The sequence below is a fragment of the Triticum aestivum genome, chromosome 7D (genome assembly GCF_018294505.1).
Source record: "Triticum aestivum cultivar Chinese Spring chromosome 7D, IWGSC CS RefSeq v2.1, whole genome shotgun sequence".
Lineage (NCBI taxonomy): Eukaryota > Viridiplantae > Streptophyta > Magnoliopsida > Poales > Poaceae > Triticum > Triticum aestivum.
The window spans coordinates 182,150,414-182,178,021 of NC_057814.1; the positions used below are offsets into that span (position 1 = coordinate 182,150,414).

The following is a 27,608-nucleotide window of genomic DNA, read 5'->3' on the forward strand; positions in this document are numbered from 1 at the left end:
TGACCAACATGCACATGCACATGACTGGATAACAAGCTCCACGAACTAACTGGCTGACGCATCAACGATTCACTCGTCTGGGAACACTGCAGGACGTTGGCTCTAGGACTGGATCACACAGGTTGTCACGCTCCACCTCCGGCCGCATTGCACGGCTAGCTCCGCATCCCACCTCCTGTATGCTCAAGTGAAGTTCAACCTGGATACAATGCCCTAGACCATCTCGACTACATGCATGTACGAAATCAAACTAAAATGCAGATACATGGAATCAAGATTAAAGCCAACAGGACCGACAAGAATCAGCAATATCAGAGCTACAGGAGAGATAGCCGAGGAAGCATGAAGAACCTGCACAATGGACCAGCTTGTTTAATTAAGAAGCAAATCACTCCTGGATTTCCATAAATGAGAGCATGGAAATGATTTAGCAACAGAGATACCAGGATGATTAGAATTAAGCATGGAGGAAATATAGAGGCGCCAGGAGCAAAAACATCTGATCTAAAGCCTAAATAAGAGAACCAGACTGGTCTAGCAAAGGGGCAATGGAACATATGAGCATCTGATTCACGGAGGCATCGGATAGGATGCATCCTTTCAAAATATGTCTAGATGCTCTCTTACCAGTTGCTAAACCCCACCTTATAAGTCTCCATGCAGAAGGGCTTGAGGGATGGTTTGATCCTTCCAAGATGCATTAGGAGTATGATTTTCTTGATACGAAGGACCACAAGTAGATGCGCGGATTCCAGCCATGGCTCCTGCACAGATGTTTTGTATGCACTTTTTGAGGAGCATTGAGCATAAGGAGAATGTTTCCAGCACATTTCATCATCAAAGTTAGCATTAATAATAGACTAATAGGTATCTGCATAACTTATTAATAAGCACAATTAGAAATTTTGTCGATACCCCAACTTTTAGAACCATCAAACCGTAGATATTTTGTAGTGCTAGGGCAACCAGGACACAATGATGTTGACATAAGCTTCACTTTCCATCAGCAATTTGCATTCCTGAAGATTCAATAATGTCGGGTAAAACATTAAGAACAGAGGCACAGAAGGCAGACTTGGGTAGAGAATTTTTTTGCTTTTCAAATGTGCCAATTTGAAGATCGCTGATATGAAGGTTTAGATGAATGGTTTTTCTGAATTGCTGTCAACCAGAACTTTCTAACAATAGAAGTTAGATATGATTTTCTTACTGAGCAAATGTTTGACATGTGGTAAAAAAGAATAGAACAAAACACATATTTGATTTAGGTAAACCTACCTGCATAAAACAATCTATTAGCCTTGTATCCATTTAACACTACTTTAAGTTTGTCAATAAGAAGGTATTAGCAGATGATTAGCTTTTCCCTGGAAGAACATTAGATGAGTAATAGAAAAGACCCATATCAGGGGCTGGAAAATAATATTAAGTGGAATGTGGCAGATTAAACTAGAGTTGTACTAAGAAAGATATATTTGTTCCAGTTAGGGGTCCGACCTGAGAAAGTGGAAAACTGAGGAAGCACCTGGCCTATGGCTTGGGCGCTTAAACCTTGAACCTAGTCCTTACCCTAAACTTAACTCTATACTTTTTCTTTACTATTCCATCAATCTTTCCAAATGAAGTAAATCGTTTTTTTAGTCTCCATCATTTACTCGCCCTTTTTCTTCATTTTGATTTAAAGGTTCTCCCCCCGGGAGCTGAGGAGTTCTGGCAAGGGCAGCCCCCTTTTCCAGATCAGGGAGTTCATCTAATGATTCATCAACTGATGAATCGGATCTCGACACGAATTGTGATGAGTTAACTGATGAATCAGGGAGTTCATCTGATGATATGGACTGCTCTGAAGGTACCCCCCCCCCCCCCCTGAAGGGAATGAAAGCCGTCTGATAATCTTTCTATAGGTTCCCCGAAGAGAATGGAAGAAGTTCCCTCAAGTGCTCCACAAGATTATCTCAGAGTTGGTCATGGCTTCTCAGTTCTCGATCCTTGTCTTTGGTTCATATTTGCTCCATATCAATGGTTGGACGTGCAACCCATTGTAGTCATAGTCAAAGCTCCTTGGTTGACCTCTCTCATCCTCGATGATCATTTTGTGCAAGATCAAACATGTTGCCATGATCTCCCACAGTAACTTTTGGTCCTAGTACTCAACAGGGCCACTGACAATAGCAAGGTGATTTTGTAGCACCACAAAAGCTCTCTCAACCTCCTTTCTCGTAGCTTCTTAGCACATTGCAAAATAAGATCTCTAAATGCCCTCCGGGCGTCGAATTGTCTTCAAAATTGTGGCCCAATGAGGGTATATGACATATATAAAGTAGTAGCCTTGTTGTAATGGTGGCCATTGACAACTTAGTTGCAAGGTGGAGTGTGGTCGTGGATACTAACCTCTTCTTTTTCGAGAAAACACGAGTCAATAAGGGTTTGAGCCACCAAGCATTGAGAGATCGGTCGCCGTGGGGCGAGTGACAGGGTATCCTCAGCCAGCTCAGGATCTCGTACCAAACTTGCGAAGAGAAGGGGCACGCTAGGAGGAGGTGGTGCATGGTCTCTGGTCCTTGGTCGCATAGGGGCAGCTTGTGGGGTGCTGCAGGCCATGGCGGAGAGGCGATCCGTGGTCCAACACCAATCAAGATGGGTGAGCCAATGGAAGAACCTGAGACGCAGCGGAGCCCAACACTTCCAGGTAAGCTTCGAAGCATTGCAGGTGGTGGAGTCATGGAACGTGGCCATATAGGCAGATTGCGCAGAGCCGCTCAAGTTCAAATTCTAGAGTAGGCAATCTGCCTCGATGGAGAGCGTCGTTTTCTCTATCATGTGCCAGAGCCGAAGGTATTGGCCTATACCATGGAGGCCGATGGTGTCGTGCATGTCATGCGCCCATCGGTTAGCCTATAGGTCGTCTGCAGCTTGCGGCGCTTTAGGATGCAGGCTCACTTGAGCGGTGTAATCTCGCGGACAGAATGCTGGCCAATCCAGTGGTCCTCCCAAAATAGGGCCTGTTGGCCGTTGCCAATCTGCATGGTGGTGGAAGCGAAGAAGGCATGTTCCTCGGCGGTAAACTGCAGGTTAAGGCCACCCCATGCCTTGGCGATGTCGGTGAGGCTGAACCAAAGCCAACGCATGTGAAGCACATGCGAAGCGCAAGGATGGTGCGCTCTAGGTCATGGCCGCCAAGGACACCAAGCGAGATTGGCTGCGAGACGCACCGCCAATTAACGTGGCAATTGCCACCATTTGCTACCGCGCGTCCCGCCTAGAGAAATACTCTCTGGATTTTCTCGAGCGACTTGATGGTCTTCTTTGGGAGCGCTAGCACGAGTAGCTGATGTATAGGGATCGCGCCCAGCACGACCTTGGCGAACGCGAGGCGGCCGGCCTTGTTCATGAGTCGTGCCTTCCACCCTGGGTGCATAACGGCGGTCCTGTCGACGACGGGTTGTAGCTGAGCCACGGTGGGGGCGCTTTATCATTACTGGATGCCCGGATAGGTGATGGGCAAATCGATAATGGGGCAACCTAGAAGGTCGACAACGGGTGCTACATCGTCAGGGTTGTAAAGAGGGCGAAGCTTTTCAGGAAATTAACCTGAAGGCCCGAGGCACGCCCAAACAGCTGAAAATATCTACCTGTGAAGGGTGGAAAAAGAGGATCACGTTGTTCGCATATAGCGAGACGACAAAGATAAGGCGCCAAGGGTGGAGCTGTTGCAGCATGCCTAGCTCGATGGCGCGACCCAACAGACGACCTAGCATGCCCATCGCGAGGACCAAAAGCTGGGGCAACATAGGGTCGCCCTGTCGAAGCCAGCGTCGATGCCAAAATGGCCGGGCCGGGCTCGCCGTTTAGGAGCACCTTGGTGCTGGCCGACTAGAGAAGAATGGCCAGCCAGTCCACGAATCCAAAGCCATATTGGCACAGGACCTCGAAGAGAAACGACTAGGTCCCCGCGTCGAAGGTGTGTGCCAGGTCCAATTTCATCAACACGCGAGGGGCTCCAAGTTTGCGGAGTACTGCCGCATAAGGACAAAATTGCCATGCAAGCTGCGCCCCAGGATGAGCGCGTTCTAGTTCGCGCTGACAAGGGCATTGAGCTTGGGTGCGAGGCACAACGACAGTACCTTCACGAAGATCTTGGCGACGAGGTGGGTCAGGCTTATGGGCCTGTAATTGCCTAGGCCAGGAGCATCGGCGCGCTTGTGTAGCAGCATGAGGAGCGCCTGATTCAAGCAGTTGAATCCTCGGCCCCGCAGTGCAAAAAGTTGTTGGGAAACGTCAACGAGGTCTTGTTGGACGGTGGGCCAGCAAGTGCGAAGGAATTTAGTGGTGAAGCCGTTGGGGCCCGAAGCCTAGCGCAGGCGTAGCGGTTTCACAGCTTGCCTGATTTCCTCTGCATCAAAGGGTGCATCAAGGTCGTCAAGGTTGGCGGGCGTGATGAGCGCCGAGAGGTCCAGGGTGCACTCTCAGGGCACCGCGGAGCCAAAGGCATCAAAATGTGCATAGGCCGCCGCAACCATGTTGCATGGATCCGTGATCACATCCTCTTCCGACGTTAGGTTGTGTACTCGGTTCTTTTGTTGCCGATACGTGCAATGACGGTGGGAGGACGTGTTGGCGTCGCCGTCCTTGAGGGACGCGAGGCGAGCACGTTGACGAGTGAAGGTACGCTCCAGGGATGCAAGACCAAGATAGGAGGCCTTGATTTTTCGCCTGAGCCATTCCTCGTGCGGGGACAAAGCCTAAGGAGAAGCTCCCAAGAGATCAAGAGTTTGAGGCGCACTTGTCGACGGTCCGCGAGCTCTAGCTCGTGAGCTTGCACATTGTGGCTTGCATGCCTAGCATGAAGCGTTAGAAGGGGGTCAGCGTGATTGACATAGTGCCATGCTTCTGTGCCGATATCTTGAAAACCATCGAGGGGCGCCCAGAAGTCCACAAAGGGGAAGTGTCGGTTGGCGGATCAAGCATGATGGGGCTGTGGTCGGAGATGACGGAGGTGAAGCAACGGAGGTGGCACTTACCATGCAGCTCCTCCCAATCCGTGGTGCAGAGGACGCGATCAAGGTGGATGAGGGTCGGGGGCGATTGCTTGTTCGACCAAGTGTAGTGGCGTCTTTTGAGCGCAAGGTCGTTAAGCACGCGCCGGAAGTGACCCAAAGCTGACGAGGATCAACAGTTGACATGCCCAGGAGTCAAGAGGGCGAAGACAATCTCCTTGGTAGCAACAGCAAGGAAGTCACCGAGGGTCCAGGTTGTCGTCACAGCAGCATGCGGGCGAGAGCGATACGTTGTGATCGGGGGCGAAGCGAAACACATGGTGATTCTCTGCGGAGAGGAACCTAGGCCGGCTTATGGGCTTTCCATGGAGGGTTGTTGCTCTTGCTGGACTTTAGGTGCAGCATGTCCCCGTGATGGGCCGCTGGAGAAAGGCCCTGGCTCAGCTCTTCTACAGTGGAAGCATCCAGAAGCTCCTCGTCCTGGCCAGACGACAAGGTGCGCTTCGTTGTTTGAATCTCTATCGTGCCATCCCACGAAGAGGAGCAGGTCCCCGTGGACAGGTCAGCCAGGAATGCAACACATCAAGGGTTCACGGAGTCGAAGCGTTGCTTTGCCACGACAACGAAAATCGGCCTCGAGGACCATTGCTGGCGAATCAAGAACCTCGTTGTCTAACCACGGGTGGCCCATGGAGCTATCCTTGTCCCCATGCTCACTAGGATTGACCAAGTATGGCACGATGTCTACGTGGCCGGGATCACGTGCGCTCGACGACAAGGGCGGCGGGTCCAAGGCAAGGCACGAGGGGTTCACCGATAGGCGATGGCCATCTGGTGCAGGATCATGCACCTAGGTCGTGCAAGCGGGCCAGCGAACAAAGAGGCAGCTTTTGTAGCACGCCTCTTCTTTCCATTGCACTTTCCCCTTCTGGAAACGTGGCGAAAACAGCAAGGCTTCTCCACCAATGGGCAATGGTCATCTGGTGCCGAACAATGCACCTAGGCCGTGCGAGAAGGCCAGCAAACAAAGAGGCAGCTTCTGTAGCACGCCTCTTCTTTCCACCACACTTACTCTTTTTGGAAACGCGACGAGAACGCCAGGGACCACCTATGGCAGACCAGTGCTCCATCGTACGTCTCGAGGCGCGATAAGGAGGCGGTGACACCATCAACACGTGTATGGTGGTTAGTAGCTTTCTAGCCAGCAGAATCGACGACCCTGCCATCGGCGCGGCCGTCGGGAGCGCCATACATGCGGCGTCACTTACGGCTGTGGCGGTGGCTGGGTTGCGCCTGAAGGAAATATGCCCTAGAGGCAATACTAAAGTTATTATTTATTTCCTTATATCATGATAAATGTTTATTATTCATGCTAGAATTGTATTAACCGGAAACATGATACATGTGTGAATACATACAAACAGAGTGTCACTAGTATGCCTCTACTTGACTAGCTCGTTAATCAAAGATGGTTATGTTTCCTAGCCATAGACATGAGTTGTCATTTGATTAACGGGATCACATCATTAGGAGAATGACGTGATTGACTTGACCCATTCCGTTAGCTTAGCACTTGATCGTTTAGTATGTTGCTATTGCTTTCTTCATGACTTATACATGTTCCTATGACTATGAGATTATGCAACTCCCGTTTACCGAGGAACACTTTGTGTGCTACCAAACGTCACAACGTAACTGGGTGATTATAAAGATGCTCTACAGGTGTCTCCGAAGGTACTTGTTGGGTTGGCGTATTTCAAGATTAGGATTTGTCATTCCGATTGTCGGAGAGGTATCTCTGGGCCCACTCAGTAATGCACATCACTATAAGCCTTGCAAGCATTGTAACTAATGAGTTAGTTGCGAGATGATGTATTACGGAACGAGTAAAGAGACTTGCCGGTAACGAGATTGAACTAGGTATTGAGATACCGACGATCGAATCTCGGGCAAGTAACATACCAATGAGAAAGGGAACAACGTATGTTGTTATGCGGTTTGACCGATAAAGATCTTCGTAGAATATGTAGGAGCCAATATGAGCATCCAGGTCTACATTGTTCTCGAACCCGTAGGGTCCGCACGCTTAAAATTTCGGTGACGATTGTATTATGAGTTTTTGTGTTTTGATGTACCGAAGGTAGTTTGGAGTCCCGGATGTGATCACGGACATGACGAGGAGTGTCGAAATGGTCGAGACATAAAGATCGATATATTGGACGACTATGTTCGGACACCGGAATGGTTTCGGGGAGTATCGAACATATACCGGAGTACCGCGGGGTTACGGGAACCCCCCAGGAGTTTAATGGGCCAAGATGGGCCTTAGTGGAGAAGAGAAGGGGCGGCTAGGGCAGGCCGCGCGCCCCCTCCCCCTCTAGTCCGAATTGGACAAGGAGGAGGGGGGCAGCGCCCCCCTTTCCTTCCTCTCTCTCCTTCCCTTCCTTTCCCCCTCCTACTCCAACTAGGAAAAGAGGGAGTCCTACCCCCGGTGGGAGTAGGACTCCTCCCTGGCGCGCTCTCCCCTGGCCGGCCGCCTCCTCTCCCCTGGTCCTTTATATACGGGGGCAGGGGGCACCTCTAGACACAACAATTGATCTCTTGATCTCTTAGCCGTGTGCGGTGCCCCCCTCCACCATATTCCACCTCGATCATATCGTAGCGGTGCTTAGGCGAAGCCCTGCATCGGTAGCAACATCATCACCGTCATCTCGCCGTCGTGCTGACGGAACTCTCCCGTGAAGCTCTACTGGATCGGAGTTCGCGGGACATCATCGAGCTGAACGTGTGCTGAACTCGGAGGTGCCGTACGTTCGGTACTTGGATCGGTCGGATCATGAAGACGTACTACTACATCAACCGCGTTGTGCTAACACTTCTGCTTTCGGTCTACGAGGGTACATAGACAATACTCTCCCCTCTCGTTGCTATGCATCACCATGATCCTATGTGTGCGTAGGAATTTTTTTGAAATTACTACGTTCCCCAACAACGCCATGCCCGCATTCAGCCACGCCATCATCACCTCCAGGCGCATCATTGCTCGGGCCTCCGCCATTGCCAGCATTGGCCGAAGCAGGGCGGCCAGCCACAGCTCTGGTGAGGGTGCGGATGGTCGACGGCAGGCCATGATTGCGGGCGAGGACAGACTCCGCAATCTCCAGGATGGTCTTGCGACGGATGCAAGCCGAATCATGCATGCGCGCTGTCAGCCGGAATATGGCAAGGTCAGCGTGCGACCACGTGCTCAGGTGCAGCCGCTCGACCCAGCAGCTGCTGCCAAGAAGGTGCCCAGCGGTTGACAGGTGCCACGCGTGCGTTGGGATGTCGTGAAGCTCCACCTGGATATTGTGCTCGAAGGAGCTAGCTTGTTCAATGGATGGAGCGACAGAGTGAAGCCAGGGCTCGACCATTGATGAACATGGGCTAGCCATTAGCTCACTAGTGAAGATGAGTAAGTCCTCCATATGATACACATGGGCAGTGAAGTCGTCGGGTAGGAGGTCTTCAACTTCGTCTAAGGTGATAATCGGCCTGGTCCTGATGATGGAGGCCACCATCCACGCCATGACACAATCTTGACCTCCTCCATCTCCACAGAGCGCGACAAGATGACTCGCAGCGAGTCGACGGGATAGGCCGAAGGTAGGAGCATGGGGCGGTGTAGGGGGTGGCGTTTAGTGGTGCAACGCCATCCGAGGCAAAGCGACTTGGGGCGGCAATGCAAGGGGGCATGCAAAGCACACTACGACAGTACTTCAAGCAGGCACAAGAATCGTGGTCGACGAAGAGAGAGCGGCACCAACGGATGTCATTTGTGCAATCACACGGTGGGTGGCTAGGGTCAAGGCAGCCGAAAGCAGAGGCCGGCAGTCTTCTCTGGGGACGGGCTCCGACGACACTGCTGGAGCGGGGGCTGGGGGCGGCCTCGCGTTGCACTCGTCGGCATAGGCTTTTGCACCGCGACAGCTGAAAGCTACCCGTGTCGACCTCTGCGCCTCCATTGACGCGGTGCACCTCAGAGCAAGGTTCCAGGCGAGCTGAGGCGGGAACACGCCGAGGAGCCAGAACTATGCCTAGCTCAAGGGGGGGGCGACGTAGTTGTAGGACCGAGGAAAGGACTACCTCGAAGTCCATCTTGTGCGCACCGGCGGGGCTGAGGTTGAGGTCGCCAGATCTATTGCGAAGGGACGCCATGGGGCCAAATGGGTGGGGAGGGCGGGGAGTGGAGGGCTACCGACGAGAATATGTCGATAGAGAGGCTGGTGGGCGGGGGTTGGGTTAGGCTAAGCTAGGAGGGAGCGGAGCGGAGCCATCAGGTTTTTGCACCGCGAGAGCTGAAAGCCGCCTGTGTCAACCTCCGCGCCTCCATTGACGCGATGCACCTCAAAGCAAGTTCCCAGGCGAGCGGAGGCGGGAACGCGCCAAGGAGCCGCAATTGTGCCTAGCTCGGGGGAGGGGGCGACGTCGTTGTAGGACCGAGCAAAGGACTGGCCCTCGAAGTCCATCTAGTTGTGCGTGCTGGCGGGGCTAAGGTTGAGGTCGCCAGAGCTATCACAAGGGGACGCCATGGGGCCGCATGGGCGGGGAGGGCTAGGAATGGAGGGCTAGCGGCGAGAATATGCCGGCAGCGAGGCTAGTGGGCGGGGGTTGGGTTAGGCTAAGCTAGGAGGAAGGGAGCGGCGCTATGCCTCAAACATGCACGACCTCCTCTTCAAGGTCAAGTACATGGGCATGGGCCTTATGTGCCAGCCTAGATATGGGCTCACAAGCAACACTTCCCCTTAAGAGGGGCGATCGATATCTATCATTCCCATCTTGTCACACACCAAGCTGAATTCTCTATTCTAGTCCTTTAGTCAAGCAATCTGCAATTTGTTGCCCTGAACTCACATACTCACTCTTGATAATCGAACATCTAGTTTTTCTTTGATGAAGAATTTGTCAATCATGTTGAACTGGGTTGTTTGCTAAGTTAATTGCCAACTTGTTATGCCATAAATTCATATAAATGGTATACCACCAGCCACTATGGACTGCAACACTGTCGTGCCCAGTACCTCGCATCTCTGCGCGGCCACAGAATGCACATAAATTTTAGAACGCTACGGGTGATGACCCTTAGTTGCACAACATTAAGACATGTACTGCATGGTTAATACGAGTCCCAACATCATTTATGTCGTAGGCATCATGAGCCGACATACGGAGCAACCATGGAGCAAATCCTTGCATGTAGCTCAGAATAAAAATGGCATTTAGCCACAAAAATTGCCTTATTTGTTAGCATGTTTATTGTTGCTAATCGCCAACGACAAAATCGGCACACTAGCAAAACAAATCATGCTACCAAACAACCGCTTGAAACCGACATGATCACTCATAGTCAAACCAAACCGGTTTAGTAGGCATGTGTAGGGACCCGACCTAGCTGACTGGACTGCCCATTTGCATACAATAGCGATAGCATGATCAGTTTGTCGATGATTACAACCAAATTGGTATCACAAGTTACATCCATACATACCAAATACTTTTACATAAGTACGGCCATTATGGCAAAGTCTTAAACATAAACATAGCTCAAGGACGAAATATCAAGCAAGTCTGAATCAAAAACTTCAAAGATGTCTTCGAACCCTAACCAACATGTCTTAACCCTATAGGTAGTTGACAAGAACACCTTAGCTTGCATGGATGTTGTAAACTCCTTCTGGTATTGGTCTCTCCTCCATGTCTGGTCATCAATTATTAAAAGCCAGATGAGTACACTGAATGTACTCACAAGCAACCAACAAGGATGCTATACGAAATGTATACTAGAAGACAAAGTAAAAAGGAGGGGTCACTATACTATTTTCCATTTGTTGCAGAAAGATAGATTCCTGTTGCAAAACACTAGGTTGTAAAGAGACGTATATTTTTCGTCCTACTACTCTTTGCATAGTAAACATTCCGTCCTTCAAATCTAAAACCAGAGACCTTGCACCCTTAACTTCTCAAACCAGACAAATTTGGTTCCTCGGCTCAGCAAACCCAGTATTGTTGCAGACACAACATGTTTTTCCTGGTCTTCTTCCACATGGAAATAGTATCTCTCCTGCTAATCACATTTCTTTCTTTCTCGTCCAAACTCTATTTGTCATTTTACCAGGCACCTTGCACGCGCCTGCAACATTTCCAGACAGTGCTCGACAACATCTTCTGCGGCGATGGCCAGTGAGAGCAATGCAACAAGGAGGCGAAGGATGTTCGAATAGCGACCAAGTGCAGCATGCTTCATGTCCACCACACCACAACACGCTCGTACCCCGAACTCCCGCTTCGTCAACTCCCACGCGTGACCCTTCCTCTACCCCCGCGCCGCCATTGTCTTACATACACGGGCTCCTACGGACCTCTGTCCACCTAGTGCAGCGACACTTACCGTGAAGTGTCAACATCCCTCGACAGGCTTGGAAGCGGCAAGCTCGTGCTCCCGCGACAGCTTCACGATGCCCTGCAGCAACCGCCTTCACTCGCTATGCACCTCCTCACCATGTGCCCTGTCCACAAGCCGTCGTGGCGCCATCAGCACCAGAGGCGGTGGCGGCTCGGAGGCATACCCGTGTAAGCGTTCTCGTCGAGACGCAACGCAACCAACCAGAGTTGTCCTCATCCTCATGTTAGGCAACATGAGCACGCATAACTCCCACATGTTGAGCGCGCCGTCGTCGTTGCTCACCTCGCTCGCATTGCCATAGCACCATTTATCCTCGAGGGGGCATGCGCCAAGGCGGCGGCTTTAGTGGCAGCATCATCTCCTCCCGCGCGCACAACACGTCTGTGCTGCTCTTGGGCAGGCCAGGGCAAAATGGCACCAGCGTTCACAATAGTGGGGTGGTGAGCCGAGTAGAGGCAGCAATGTGGGCGAGCAATGGGAGGATGATGGGAAGGGAGGATCTCGAGCGCACACTAGGTGTTCAAGAAAATGTCGCGATGGGGATGTGTACATTTGGGGTCAAAACACACCATGTCATCATAGATACCGCTTAGAACAAGTCGGAGGACCGAACTTGTCCGGTCTGAAAAATTAAGGGTGCAAGATGTCTGGTTTTAAAGTTGAGGGACCAAATTCATACTTCGCAAAGAGTTGGGGGACGAAAAATATACTTTTCTCGATAATGGTTAAAATGACATTTCTTACAACATTACTATGTCATCATTAACCAAGTAATAATCGTTTCAATCTCTATTCATGGAATGGAATACAAGTCTTTCAGTCCACATCTGGCATATAAGTGACACATCTCCAACTCCATGTGTTCAATACACACCACTATGGTACCCTCCCAAGTTTCCTATTTTGAAATCAAAGACATCCACAAGTCTAGTGTGACCTCACTAGTTATCCTTGATCATGTACACGACTATCGACAAGACACAATATGATCATGCCAGCCATGTCGTGCCATAGGTGTTTGCAACCCAAGAACAATACATAACTTATCCCCTACTCAATGTTAACACAGAACCTGCTTAATGGGGTACTGCCCTCAACACTAGGCTCGACACAAATATTTAGCAACTAGCCAGAACACACGCCACTCCCAAAGAAGGGGCTGCTATCATCAATACATTTTCAATGAGACCCATCATTGTGTCCAGATAACCATATCATCAATCACGAAGGTCCTATCCGAGAGCCAACATACAATCTCCTGCACGGTTCCCTACTCTACCAGGGGTCCTATGCTTGGCCAAACGAGGTACTCACACATGTATGGTTTGGGTAGGACCGAGACTTAAGGTTTTGTAAAAGATCCTCTGAATCATTCTACACTTCAAAAACCTCCTTTCTAGAAACCTTGGCCACTAAATGGCCCCCAAGAGTAGTAAAATCATGCAAGTCTTAATTAGTGATTCTCACATGTCCTATGATTTTATGTGCCAAGCATGTCCAAACTTGTTACTATTAGTCTCTAAATCCCACCTATTTGGGTATGAACAGTGGGCGGGTGTCAATACCTAAGTGGCAAGGATTATTATTATCAATTCCCATGTTTTTTGCGTTTAGGTACAATAGGGCATAGCAAATAACATTTATAGGGAATTAAGTAATGTAACAATAAAAATAATAGTGGTTCAACCATGGGATCAACATGATCGGACGGGGTTCTTACCTGGTTTGGCAAAATCTTCAAAGTCCTTAGGACCATCATCAAAATTCTACACAATGGTTTCCTCTAATCGCAGATAAGAGGAAGAATTAGAAATAATAAACTAATCCCAAAATAATGCAAAAAAAATTGGTATTGTTGGGTTGAGTGATGAATTCTATGAATGTACAAATAATAAATCACTAAATTGGCTTAAATATGGGAGATATTAATGTTCTTTTGTTTTCGTTCTTGAGTAAAAAATTATATGCGTTAATCGGTGAACAATCACCATGTAGCCTTAAGTTAAACCCTCTATATTACTATAAACGATGACACAATTTATATTACTATAAAAAGATGACACAATTTATATTACTATAAATGATGACATGATGACACGTGGAACTAAACAAATGTTACACTTTTTCAAACAGGGAAAGTATTTCAAAGGGGTACGCTTTTAGTAACGATTTGAACCTACTAGGTGGGTTCCACCGGTCAGATTTAAACCATTACACAAGCTCGTTGAAAGTAGGACCCATTAGTAATAAGTATGATGGTGGTAGAGAAGAGCTCATCAAAGTTCTACCTAGCGGTTGAATGATGACAAGCTAGGCTATGGGAGCAAGCATGTCGTCAAAAAAGGCTCAACACCGACTAGTGATGGTTGGGAGTCACGACATGGAGCATTACAACAATTAGGTGGCAAGGTCAAACATGGGCTCGTCGATGAGCTATCTTTCTCATAACCGATGAAGTAAAACAATGAGGGCAATGACCAGGGAGCTAGGGGTCAAAGGGATCATGGATTTCAAACTAGAGCCGGCGAGAACTTTGTCAGACTAGGTTAATTCACCAAATGTATAGATGTTCAGCCAGTACACATGGCATGGTCCATGGGTGCAGTGGAGGAATTCAGGATGCACATTCAACGAGGTTGAGTGATAGGATAGTCAACTCGTGTGTGGGTGGGTGGGGGGGGGACACAAAGGCGAAAGTGTTGGACATAGTCCAAGCGGATGTAGAAGGGAGTGGGGAAGTTGCGCACGACTAGAGTGCCCGCGGCAGAAGCAAAGTGGATTATTGGGAACATTGAGTTGAGAAACACACACACAGGGCTAATTAAGCTAGTGGGCCAAGGATGCTCGCGACATGTACTGGCAGAGCATACATGCAGGAGAAAGAGGAAGAGGGAGAAGGGTAACACAAATGACGTGACGGAGGTGCGGGACTCTGACGCGGTTGACTTCAAGCGAAGTAGAGGCCATGTTGGCCTGCTTCCCAGATTGGCCATTGGGGATTGGGCTGCTATAGCCAAAGGAGGAAAGAACAAGGAAGAGGATTGTGAGGGTTCCCAACTCGCTAGAAATGAGAGGGCAAAGGAGAAGGGCTAGGACAAGTCAGATTGAGCAAAACTGCCATGGCATCTGATGCTATTGGATTGGACGCGAGAGTGTGTTAAAAAGAACAAGATATTTTCTTAAAAGAGACTAGGTTATCAAGGTAGAAGGAAGAGGAGCATCTATTGGAATCCTTAGGGTATCTCTAAAAGATTCTAATTTTGGCACTTGGGTTAAAACCCAGTCCCTGGTTTAGTTTCCCGTGAATAGCAAGATTGACAACACTTGGAGCAAGTTATAGTGGACTTCGGGTGCAAGTTCCTGGACCTCAGGCGACAAGGCCATAACACGGAGATAGGAGTTAGGATACAAGTATATTCAAAATCAATAGAGCTTTAGCAAATTACCTAGATGCCTTGTGAGATGATCCCAACAAAACATATGTTGAATCTCTCTTGATGTTTTTATTTCCTTCTATAGACAATCTCGAACCCATCTCTTTGTTGTGCCGCAGCCTTCTCTTCTCAGGCCTTTCTCTAATTTCCTCTACTTTTGTAGCGTTTGCCTTCCTTTGTGAAGGACAAGGTGAACATATATAATCCTACATCAATAGAGAAAGGAAGGTGCAGATAAATTGTTGTTCTTAAGAAGCCAAAGTGCATTAATATCACAACTCGTCTCATGGGCTAGGGACGCCGAACCCTTATCATCACCTTCGCTCAACTTGAACATCCATGACCTTGCCTAGGGATTTTTCTCTATCGTGGCCTCTCCTTGAGTTCGAACCTGGTTGCCTCACGTATGTTGCCTTGATTGAGTCTTACTAGCAAACTTCACATGCCTTTCTATTTTAGTTGTTCCCTCTTTCTGGATTTGAGCTACTCTAGAGTTGAAAGTTTTTCCATGAAAATACCACCTAGTAGGCACCACTACTGCAACTCTACCCTCTGACCTCCCATGTACCAAGACATCCTCTCATTCGCTGTTATAAATCTCTTATGACTAGTTGGGGAGCTACTCTAGAGTTGAAAGTTTTTCCATGAAAATACCACCTAGTAGGCTCCACTACTGCAACTCTACCCTCTGACCTCCCATGTACCAAGACATCCTCTCATTCGGTGTTATAAATCCCTTATGACTAGTTGGGGCTGCTTGGCTATAAATTGCTCTGAAGGCATGCGACTCTACTTGACAACATGAAAAACTTGCATGACTTACGTGGCTCTTGAATACAAGTGGTTGATTAGGCTTCAAACAACCCTTTGTATGACAAGGCACCCTCCACAACATTTAGAGGCCACCTCGTGGCTATAATCTAACCTCGGCTAATTTCACACTTACTACACGAGCATGATAAGCCCCTCCCTCAGAGATCTCTACTTTTCCTTCCTTCGCATTCTAGGCTCATGCACCTTGTGGGGATAATTATCCTTATGCCTTCGACCAACCAGTCATGCTCATAGCGCCTCCAACAAAAATGCTCATACTACTCAGGTTTGTAATCATCATGGTGGAAAGAAGACTCGCAATCCTCATCCCAACTCGCAAGCACTAGAAATGTTGGCCTAGCAAACATGAGATGGTGTTGCATCATCCATGATCACGCTACCCATCAATGGACCACATATAAGCTGCCATTCTAAGGAAAAGAACCAGATCAATATGGTAATAGCATAGTTACGAGATTCGGTGCGAATGGCTTCAAACTATAATCAAGATTTTCTCAAGGAGTATTTGTAGTATGAGTACTCCCAAGTCTAGATGCCCTTACTTGTACTCCCAAGTCCCATGTATTATATACTTGTCCCTTGGGGTATGCAATACATTCAAGTTGCATCCTCTAACATGGTATCAAGGAGCCCATTTTTAGGGGGGGGGGGGGTCACACACAACTCATGCCCTCAATCCAGATAGATGCATTTTGTTTTTTATCTCCACTTCTCGATCGAGTTTGCCTCTCAAACTCCCTTCTCAGATTGATTATTCCTCTAGACTCATCTGCTTTCGTTGCTGCTTAGGCATTTACAGATTCTATGATTGCATCAGGCACCCTCTCATGCGCGTCACAACTCACGACGCGCTGACAACCAGATCAAGCCGTCTCGGCAGCTCTTGTTCCCGAATAAAGGCCGCCAACTTCCTCACTCCATCCTTGCAGCCTCCGATTGATGCGCCATCTCTAAGCTTTAAATCGACGACTGTCGTCTGCAGTCGAAGCTTCGCCAATCCCATGCCATAGGCCATGCCTCCACGGTTCACTGGGCCTAGCCCAACAGCTTCTCCGCTTCCCGCACCAATCCACCACCAAGTAGACTGGTTGTTGGCCCCAAATACATGTTGCGCCCTGATCTCCTAAGACATTGTTGCGACTTCTTGGGCAGCCAATGCCCTCTATTGTTCCCACTGCTCGTCCCCAGCTAGCTCCGCTCAAAACTCCTCAAGACACCCTCCGGTCTACAAGCACCCCCTCGCCATCTCAAGGAGGCCGGTCCCCATGCCATAGGCCATGCCTCCACGGTTCACTAGGCCTAGCCCAACAGCTTCCCCGCTTGCCGCACCAATCCACCACCAAGTAGATTGGTTGTTGGCCCCAAATACATGTTGCGCCCTGATCTCCTTAAGACATTGTTGCGACTTCTTGGGCAGCCAATGCCCTCTATTGTTCCCACTTCTCGTCCCCAGCTAGCTCCGCTCAAAACTCCTCAAGACACCCTCCGGTTACAAGCATCCCCTCGCCATCTCAAGGAGGCCGGTCCTCGCTGGTCATTGCCTCTGCTGGCTAGCTGGCGGCTAGCTGCTACATGCCTACTACCCCATATGTGGCTCTCTGTGCTGCTATTAGCATGCTAGTCTCCTACTACAGTTGCTCGTGTGTTGATGCCAGTGTTGATAGGTGCTCTTTCAAGGCATATTTATTTTATTGAGTCCCATGTCTTCGATGCCCAACATCGTTTCTCTTCCTTGTTGTCCGCTGATTCTTGACATTGACCATTTTGCCAACTCCGTCTCACACATGCACCTTCCATCAAGTGGGTGTCCATCCATTAGTTTCCATTCAACACTACTCTTTTTTACATCCCACCTGCATGGCTTCCTTCATGATCCCCTTACAAACACAATGGGCCCCTGCATCATTCTCTGGTGAGTGCTTCCTAGCTTCTGCTTTCTCTTTTTTGCTGGGTTCACCACATTCGTTGCTCGTTCGTGTTTATCATGCCATGTGAGTCCACCAAATCTTTATCTGTCAGTCTTCTTTTTCCTGGTCATGGTCCTAGTCCTTTCCAGTAAAATTTATGTGGCTTTTCTCCACAATAAAAACCCAAATTGCAAATCAAGGGAGCAGTGAATTTGGTAACTACGGGTAATAGTCCCAACTAACACATGCATATCCTTAACACTTGATGCCACTAATTTACCGATAAATCAGTATAAGCTATTTATATGGGCTTGTGAACATTATGGTCTGATGACCAAAACTAACATCTTAGTTCTACATTTTATGACATTAGTCAAACCCCTACCGAAAGTATCGAGGCCCTTGGGAGGGTGCTAAAGAAAAGCAAGCTACCATTCGAGTCATTATAGAAGCTCAAGAAACAACCTTTACAAAGTGATACTCATAAATCAAGAAGCCCACATTTGATTCCATTTATTTACTTATAATTGACGAAAGCAACATGGTGAGTGCCATGAGGTTATTTTTGTGCATTATTCTTGATTACCAGTTTACAGAATCATGCAAAATACCCCCCCCCCCCCCCACAATCCAAAATAGGTGTCGTGGTTTTAGTTCAAATGTGAACTAAAAACACGACACTTATTTTGGATCAAAGGGGGTAGCTTATAAGGCCAACAATGTGGCAACCACAAGCACATTTAACTAGTCGGAGTTTGACTTCCGTTAGGTTATGGTTTTATGTACGTTCACATGCTAGCAACCTTAATATTATGTATGTTCACATGCTAGCAACTTTAATCTTTAAGTACCTCAGAGTGCTGAAACTTTGTGGATTCTGTTGAACCGTGACCTTTGTTTTCTAGAAGAGCAGGGAACTTTATATGATCCCTGCAAGGTGTTCCCATAGCTGGGTCTATCTCATGGTCTCTGCATGGTATGAACAGAAGTTAGTAGCCGGTGTGGAGGAAGTAGGGAAACGGGTAAAGAATTAACTTACGTGCAGTAAATGATGAGTCTTTTAGATAGGTTTCTTTCCGATAGAAACCAAGCACGTATACCTCCGTTACCATACTTAAAGCATATCTCCCTGTGAAACATAAATATACGTGATGAGAAGAATTCAACCATGCAGAACCAAGAATCCACAAATTAAGGAAAGGAAAATCATCCCAGATGAATACTGCACCATACCTTGGCAAACAATCTAAGTGATATGACCTTGGACAACGTCTGCAGCCAGCAAGCCACATTGCTCTTTCAGTCCCTTCCTCCATTTTTTTACAATCAGGTCTGGAGCACCAATGTACAGGACACGGAAATGGCATCCCAGCTGCAATCTTGTTCTCCAACTCACAGGCTCCATTACTGTGAGACTGAAGTAATTCTGCAGCACACTTGGGGTGGTAGAAGTGGCCACAAAACAGTTTACAACATTGAAAGACCTGACAACATACAGTTTCCAAACTTAGGACTAGAAGAGGCAAAGATACTTGAAGCGCATTATTATGGTTTTAATGATCAGTAGGGCACAGGATGTAACAAAGATGAATAACAACACAAGCAGCATTTTGCCATTCCCAAGACAAGAAGAAAGGGCACAGGAAAAGAAATCAGGAAACCAAAAACCGATATTCTCTACCACAGGTAGAGTCTTCTAAGGAAGAAGCAATATGTCACCTTGGCATTAGGCTCATGAGACGAGTCGAGTTCTCCGCATTTGAAACATTAGTGTTGTTCATATCTACAGTTTTCGCATATGAACTTATTCATTTCCTGTAAATATGTAAAAATGACAGTAACTAATATGTGACAACAAAATTAAGTGATAAAGCTGAAGTATCAGTCAGTAAAAACTTCAGAAAGCCACCTTTACTTGTACAGCAGTGTAACCAAGTGTTACACATTTAGACTTTCTGCCAGCTTCTATTGTAGGATGGAAGGCTCTCTTGCATCGACCTTTACAGCTGCATCAAAGCATTGTGTTAAGCGTCAGGTGGAGTTACGAGATTTATGTCAGCTAAAATACCATGATAGTTCAACATAATAGATTATGTAGGTCACTTCACAAAAAATGAATTATCCATGAAATGGTAGATGGTAACAAGGTAATATCAAATGGTATGAGGATCAACCCCTTGACAAATTTACACATTCTTCTCCAACATTAGAAACAGAAAACATAAAAGAACAGATAGGGAGGGCGAAGAAACCCCCTCAATACATTCTTAAGATCAGAAGAAGCAACAAGAGACTTAGGTTTAAGAAGCAACAAAAAGCATGAACACACACATGAAATAATTAGCTACAGAAAGCATAATGCACCAGATTAACTTATAATAAAGTTTGAACACACATAACCTACACCAGATGTAAAGTCTTCAGAAAAACATAGCACCAAAGTTTGCTGTTGTTCTTGAGATCATTAGGATCCAAAGAAACAAAGAAGGGCTCAGAACGAGAGCAAATATAGTACAGATTAGTATTCTCGTACCAACAAACATGAAGGTATAATCTAAACTAACTATCAAACATATGCTTGCAAGGAAAGCTTCAATAACGACTCGCACAAATGCATGTTAAATAGGACACTACAACACTATTAGAATAACTATAATGATGTCAAGTGAGATATGGAGCATATGCTAACCCACAATGTTGTGAGAGGCATTAAAAAGATATCATCTCGTAAGTATAAAAAAACACATATATACCTAAGTAATTCTCCTCCTTCGTCACATATTGCACATATTGGCTCAGTACCATCACCATCATCGCCGATTATGTTACCATCACTATCTGTATCGCAATTGCCTTTACCCCCACTTGCAAGAGGCTCAGCAACAACAATGAATGACTCCTTGGTGCTCAGACTCCTTAATATGCACTAATTTTCATATGAAAAGTAACAACATTTAGACAAGACATGAGAAATTTCGAAACACCATGTAAACAATGGTGTGATAATAAAGCTTAAGAAGGTTTGAAATAATGTGTATTTAGCCTGCATGCCAAAAACACTACGTATCCAAAGAAAGCTCCAAACTATGAACTTAGATACCTCAAAGTATTTCCCAGAAGTGTCCTTGATAAAGCTTTGCAGAACCTGTATGTGCAGAAAGGAAAAAAAATCATGTATCAATTGAAGCATAGTGGAATTTTGTAAATGGGAATGCAGACACGGCAAGCAGCATACAAATGGACACTAAAATAAACGGCAATGCATAGCCCATACCTGTATATGAAAGGATGTTGCAATACTATTTTTTCATTAAAGCTAACTGTTTCAATGACTAGTGCTGTGCAGTTCCACTTTGGTTGTGTCAGTTAACATGACGGCAACAATTTGTAACACGCCAGCCCAACAGGTACAGTCAGATTTGTTTCAAAAGGTTAGTTTAACTCCTAGCTGTTGGATCAATTCTGTAACAACCTGATCAAGTTGACAGCTCTAGACATTGGTAAAGTCAAACCTTCCAGTCATTGACTATAAATATCTTCAAAAACATTTGGCTTATGCACTAGAAAATCATATGCATAAATTTGTCTCAGAAAGTACTCCACAATATTAACTGTATTAGATCTTATAGTATGTTAAGGTACAAATTACTGATAAGATTTATATTTTGGATATTGTGTCAATGTTCAAACAGACAACTGTTACGGAAAAGGGGGGAGTATAACCTAGCTACCCACCATAGAGCCTCAGCATCGCCACTATGAGAGAAGATAATTATCTATAGAGCACATATAGGGCAGGCAGCAATTTTGTTTTAAAAAACGAGCAGATTTCTAGCACTTGGTTCAATTCCTCCATCATCTGAATAGTGTTGGCAAGCAACGTGCCTGCTCCCGCATTGATAGCACTAACCCAAAAAGGAGGGATATTTGTGATAATAGCAGCCTGCCATCGTCAACCTCTCCCTCAGGCATCAACAGCTCTAGCCGGTGCCGACATTGACTGCCTAACGGCTAACGTACCAAAACATAACTTGATCTAGTCCGCATCATCACAAACAACCTCCGACATTCAATGCCCTCCTTTGAACTCGCTGCTAGACCGAACTTTAAACACCAACTGTTACCGAAATTGGTATTGCTAAAATCACTTCTCTATTCCTATGAAGAAGATATACACATGCAGCTACATGGGCCCAATGGGCTCTCTTGTACTGTTATACAGAAACAAGATATACATCTAAGTTATACACATACATCTAAGTATTAACACCCCCCCCCCCTCAAACTCAAGGGGGTTAGAAACATAGTTTGAGAACATTAAGTCTATGTTGTTCTCCAGTGAGCCTTGGTGAAGAAATCTGGCATTTGAAGCTCCGATAGAACATACTGGAGAAGAATAGTTGACTATTGGCAGTGAGAACACATGAACAATGCATCCACGCCAATGTGCTTGGTTAGCTGATGCTTAACTGGATCATTGGCAATCTGAATAGCTGCGGTGCCATTACAAAGGAGCGAGGTGGGTGCATCACATCTATGAAGCACCGATACGTCAAAAACTGGTGTGTCCCCGTACAGGACGGCGCCAATACACATGATACGGCACCGATACGAGTATCTCAGTGATAACGTGATTTCCGATTTAAAAAGAAAAGAAAATAAATCCGATACGCCGTCAACACGTCGGAGATATGGAATGACGGGAGCACAGCCCGAGCCCAGTAGAAGCCCACTCCTAACACTACACAGGTACCCACCGGTCCTCATCTCCTCGATCAAAAAACCAGTGACTCGATCTAGTCCCGCGACGAGGTCCAGTGCACGCGCCGCCGCGGCCGCCTGGAGTCGCTGCCACCGCCACCGCTGTTGCTGAATCTCCATCGGCAGCAAGCAAGGTAACTTTCTGCTGCCGGCTTGGTTCTTCTTCCTGCGTGCTAGTTGGTGCTGCCTTCCATCGCTAAGTGCCTGAGTTAGCTGCTGAGCTGCTGTTGATGCTGCCTTGCTGGCTAGCAATTACTAGTCGCGAGTCACAGACTCACGACTGAAGACATTTTTTGTACATGGCTGCTGCTGACGTGCTGTTGCTGCTAACGCTAGCCATGTTTTTTCATACAGTTCCTGAGTTGCTGCTGACCAATGCTCATAAAAAAGGTTGCTGCTAACCTGTAGTTGTTGCTGGCGCTAGAGGGAAAGGCATGCTTGCTGAGTGTTATGTGCCAAATTGAAAAAAAATGCTAATACTATCATATGATGTATTTTGCATACACCACGAAGATTGAGGATATTGATGATCATTTCTGACTAAAGAGACATGGAGACAACCAGTGGGGCAGTATTATGATCCCATCCCATGCAGTCAATTAGTATTTTTGTCTTTATTGCATGTTATTTTATTAATTATTTATATATACTCGCAGTATCGCCGTATTGCTGTTTCTAGAAATTGCCGTGTCCCGTATCACCGTATTGCTGTTTCTAGAAATTGTCGTATCCTGTATCCCCGTACCCGTATCCACGTATCAGTGTCACTGTATGGGTCCTTCATAGCATTACATGACACACCAAGATCAGCAAGGAGCCAACGAAGCCAAACAATCTCTAATGTGGTAGTGCCTAGGGATCAAAGTTCAGCCTCAGCAGTGGAATGGGAAACTGCAGTCTGTTTGCAATGAGAGAAGTGCCAAGAAAGAGACAGTAGCCGGTGACATTGCAACGATCAACAGGATCACTCGCCCAAGTGGAGTCAGAGTAGGCATGAAGCTGGAGCTGATTGGAGCAAGCATAGAACAACTGACAAGAAGATTGGAGCTGATTGGAGAAAGCATAGAACAACTGACAAGAAGATGTCCCCCTCAAGTATTGAAGCACATGAAGTGACTCTAATGAATTGAGGTAGGAGCACTGACAAACTGACCCAAAATGTGGACAGCGTGTACAATGTCAGGTCTTGTCACAGTGAGATAGCCAAGACTGCCCACAAGATGACGATAGTGAGAAGGATCCTCAAGGCGAATTTCATCACTAGGACACAACTGCAAGTGGAGCTCCATTGGGGTAGGAGCAGTGCGCGTATCAGAAAGAGCTGAGCGGGAAACCAAATCTTGAGTGTAGCGATGCTGAGAGAAATAGTAACCCTCCTCAGTATGGCCAACATCTTGAATTGCTCGCTAAGTTTTTTCTTGACAAAGGCTTGTATTTCTGACCATCCTTGAGTTTGAAGGGGGGTGTTTAAGAGTATAATTCAGATGATACCAGCTGCAGCACGATGACTAGAAAGCAGACAGCAACAAATTGCTGCGGCGGCAGAGCTCAGCCTGGACTCGCGTGGCTGGGGTGACGGATGATGGCAGCGGCGGCGCCCAAGTCTGACCTGGAATAGCGCAGCTGGGGCAGCGGAGGATGGCGTTGCTGCACACTCTGACTCACCCGAGTCAGACCTGGACTCGCACGAACGCGATGGGGACGGCTGCCAGCAACTCGCCGGCGACCGTGACGTGCTGGAACCTAGGTCTACGGTGGAGATGGCATAGCTCTGTTACCATGTTAACGAAACTGGAATTGGCAAAATCACTTCTTCTCTATTCCTTTGAAGAAGATATACATGCAGCTACATGGGCCCAATGGGCTTTCTTCTACTGTTCTACAGAAACAAGATATACACCTAAGTGTAGCTTTCTTATACTGTTCTACAGAAACATCAACAACTTAAATCATCGCACAACTCACTAGAGCCGAGAACCTCAGGAGCCAGAAACACAAGCGGGAACGGAGCATGAGGCAAAATTGACAATTAGAATGTGACTATCTTTCCAAAGAGTACATCCAGTTGTTTATAGAAAAATGTCGTTTTTATTGCTGACCATTAAATCAGCAACAACGGCTCAAGAGGACTTAGAACTTAGCTTGACAAATATTTTAAACATACAAAAATAGTAAGTCCAAGTAATACTAGCTTGCCAAAGTTCGAGTAGTTTAGAGCTCAGCTCGACAAAGTGTGGTGTCAAAAAAAGGAATCATATGAAAATAGAGCGAGCTCAACAGAGTTTACAAACTGAACAACTACATTCAATACAGGAAAGTTTGATATCCACACCTTTGACCTCATTAAAGCAGGATCCCTCTCTGCACATCGCTTGATTATGTGATGGTGTTTCCCTAAAGCATCCTCCATCTCTTCCGTTTCAAATTTACTACAAATGAGCATCCAAAATGCAAAACTTATGAGCCCATAGCTAGCGTTAGCCAAGAAAAAAATTTATGTGGACAAAATACCTGAATACTTCACGAAGGTGAACAGAAAGACTTATCATCGGTTTTCTGGGTTGCCTTTTGACAAAGTGGAGCATTTGAACTGTCGTTAATGCTGATCGAGCAAACTTCCAATAGATTTTCCGTGGTTTCAATAGATCCAATTCTATCCAATAGCCCTCACTTGAAAGCACTGAGATCTTTGGCTGCTCACGGTTAAGTGCTACTGTCCAAGCTACAACCTGCTTGTATACTGCAGGGGCGCCATCTGCGGAATATCGACGCAAGTAGATACCCTTCCCGGAGACTTTATCATTCTCATCAAACTTAAGGGGCAAGGTGCTGAAACAAACAAACTCGTCCTTGGCTTTCTCAAAATAGTAGTTGTCAACGACCTTCAGTTGTGGCTCCGCATCATCATCATCGTCAAAAATTGTCATTGCAAGATTCTAGCAGAGACAAATCTGAGTCTCACTGGAGTCACTGGAAACGCAGAAGTACATCAATGAGAAGTCACAAATTGACCTTAGAACATAATACCAATGCAAAGCAAACCACAAACCAGAAAAGGAAGGAAACCATCTTTTTATTAAAACGGTAAGGAGTGAGGACAGATCTGAGTATAGTAGAAAATGAATGATCAACTCTTGGGCCATATGAATGATGGGGAACCGTGGAAACCAGTAAGGGATTGTTTGGTGTCCAGGGGAAAGGGCGGGACCCTAGCAAATCCATGGGTGGGAGCTCCCACCCATGGAAACTTGCATCAGGGTTATCTGCCTGTGTATTTGGTTAGAATCGGATCAGGGGAGAGGAGAAATTGGCCCGGTCCCTCTCATATCCCCGAGCCAGAAATAAACGTCTCCCGACTCGTGGACAAATTTTCCTGTGTCTCTCGCTCCCTCCAACGCCAACTCTGGGCATGGCCTCCATCACTCCACCCCACCTCGTGCCGCCGCTCTTGTTGCGTACGCAGCTGCCCTCCATGGCTCCATGCCATCCCATTTCACTGAGACGCAGAAGAATACGCTGACATTGACGAGCAGTCGACCACATGGCCGCCGACGCAGTTGACCACATGGCGCGACCCATTCCTAGTGAATCAAGCTGAGCGAACCCGCTGAAGCTGTCCATCTCATCAACGGGGATCGGCGAGCACAAGCACACACTCATGGTGATTGACTCCGACACACCAAGAATAATGAGATGGACGAGCTCCGGCATCATCGTGGGGAAACTAATATTTATGGTACTGGCAGGCAACAGGCGGCAACACCAATCTGCTCGCCCGAAGATGAAGCTCCATTGTCGATTGCGTGACCAATCAGCACAGGCGGTCAAGATGAGTCCCTGTTTTGCTTTTCTCTTCTGTTTAGGCTGGTCATAGTGGGAGTAACTTAGCAAGTAACATAACACATCCCAAGAAAAATTTGCTTATGTGGCATGTACGTAATGAGGAGAGAGGTGTTTGGAAAAATTTGTAACATAACGCATCTCAAGAAAAAATGAGTCTACATCTTAATAAATGATGTCTTGCATGATACCACTCATATGTTACTCCCCACTATGAAGGTAGTAACGTATACTAGTCTAAGTTACTCCCCACTATGACTAGCCTTAATTACAAACTACCGAAGGGGTAATCCCTTTAACCCCACTACGAGAAGCGCCAGCATTCATATGGTCCAAGAGTTGATTATTCACATGGTAATCCCTTGGCCGGAGAAAGAACATGGCAGTTTTTTTCCTGGCGCATCAGAATCCAGGGGGGTTTCCCCTCCAGTATCCAGATCCTAAGGGAGGGAAGTGAGGGAAGTTACAGTACCCTGACTTCCCTTCGCTTGATTTTCCTGAACTGCAATCTAATACGATGATTTATGAACAGCAGTTATCTACAGGGATCTATGAACAGTAATAAATATACAGCGAATCCTGTTCCTCTGACTTCCCTTCCCCGCTTTACAGTCAGAGGATCCGGTCATCCTGAACTGCGAAGTCAGGAAATTGTGTTTTAAAACTTTATACGAAAGATGAAGATGAACTGTAAACCCCTTAAGCGGTTACTAAAAAATTCCATTCGCATCTAATATTTTGCAAGACACAAAATAGCAGAAAGTGCGAGAACAGGCCCTAGGAATCCCAGGACACGTTTCGAGAAGAAATATCCTGACTTCGCAAAATAATCCCGCCAAGATAAGCGTCTTCCTCGAAGAAAACCATCAGAAAAGAGAACAGATCTGACTAATAACACGCTTGGACAGTAGGCAGCCGCTAAGAACCAAAATCGCCGCAGTTTGACTTCGTAAAGACCCCAAGAAACGACCAAGACCGCAAAGAAAAAGACCAAGAACGGTGCTCGAGAAGGTGGTAGTGGTACAGATCAGGAGTAAACGCCACCCACATTGGTCGGCAAGAACTAAAATCGCCGCATTTGACTTCGCTTAGACGCGAAGAAACGACCCCCGGAAAAGAAACGGCCAGGAACTCCGGGAAAAAAAACGACCAGGAACAGTGGTACTGGAATAGATCGAGAGAAACAGGCAGGCGGATGAATCAAGATGAACCAGAATCGTACCCACGAGCTAGATGGAAGGCCTCCCCTTCTGGATTCCGAGCGCAGAAACCCCAGGGGGGAGAGGGCAGAGCACGTAGCGCAGAAGAAGGTTGGGAGGAACCGCAGCCGGCGACACTGGAGGGGCGGGATATGGGGGGAAGGGGTGCGAGCACATAGCGCAAAGGATCCAAC

General features: G+C 47.0%; 1 protein-coding gene across 14 annotated transcripts; it reads right to left on the reverse strand.

Annotated features, from left to right (window-relative positions):
- On the reverse strand, positions 1-27,608 carry LOC123168429 (protein ENHANCED DOWNY MILDEW 2). Of its 14 annotated transcripts, none has more exons than XR_006484347.1 (14): positions 27,438-27,608; positions 24,887-25,345; positions 24,708-24,804; positions 20,715-20,759; positions 20,368-20,540; positions 19,524-19,620; positions 19,334-19,429; positions 18,848-19,098; positions 18,654-18,743; positions 18,466-18,583; positions 13,160-13,222; positions 916-1,019; positions 645-764; positions 1-351 (listed from the first exon to the last, which is right to left on the reverse strand). XR_006484347.1 is itself a non-coding variant. In XM_044586308.1 (11 exons), exons 2-7 carry the CDS (start codon positions 25,300-25,302, stop codon positions 19,382-19,384), a joined length of 876 nt encoding a protein of 291 aa, XP_044442243.1. In that variant the 5' UTR covers positions 25,303-25,345; positions 27,438-27,608; the 3' UTR covers positions 1-764; positions 18,466-18,583; positions 18,654-18,743; positions 18,848-19,098; positions 19,334-19,381. The 14 variants fall into 14 exon arrangements, 2 of the variants coding, with proteins under 2 accessions (XP_044442243.1, XP_044442242.1); XR_006484346.1 differs by adding an exon at positions 14,886-15,079 and having other exon boundaries at positions 1-764; XR_006484351.1 differs by lacking the exon at positions 916-1,019.

Excerpts from the sequence above, each read along its gene's own strand:
- LOC123168429 (XM_044586308.1), bottom strand. The coding sequence starts at position 25,302 with ATGACAATTTTTGACGATGATGATGATGCGGAGCCACAACTGAAGGTC. Across the intron at positions 20,760-24,707 it reads CTGCTTTAATGAGGTCAAAG|GTTCTGCAAAGCTTTATCAA; the intron begins GTGTGGATATCA and ends CTGCACATACAG. Across the intron at positions 20,541-20,714 it reads CTTCTGGGAAATACTTTGAG|TGCATATTAAGGAGTCTGAG; the intron begins GTATCTAAGTTC and ends TATGAAAATTAG.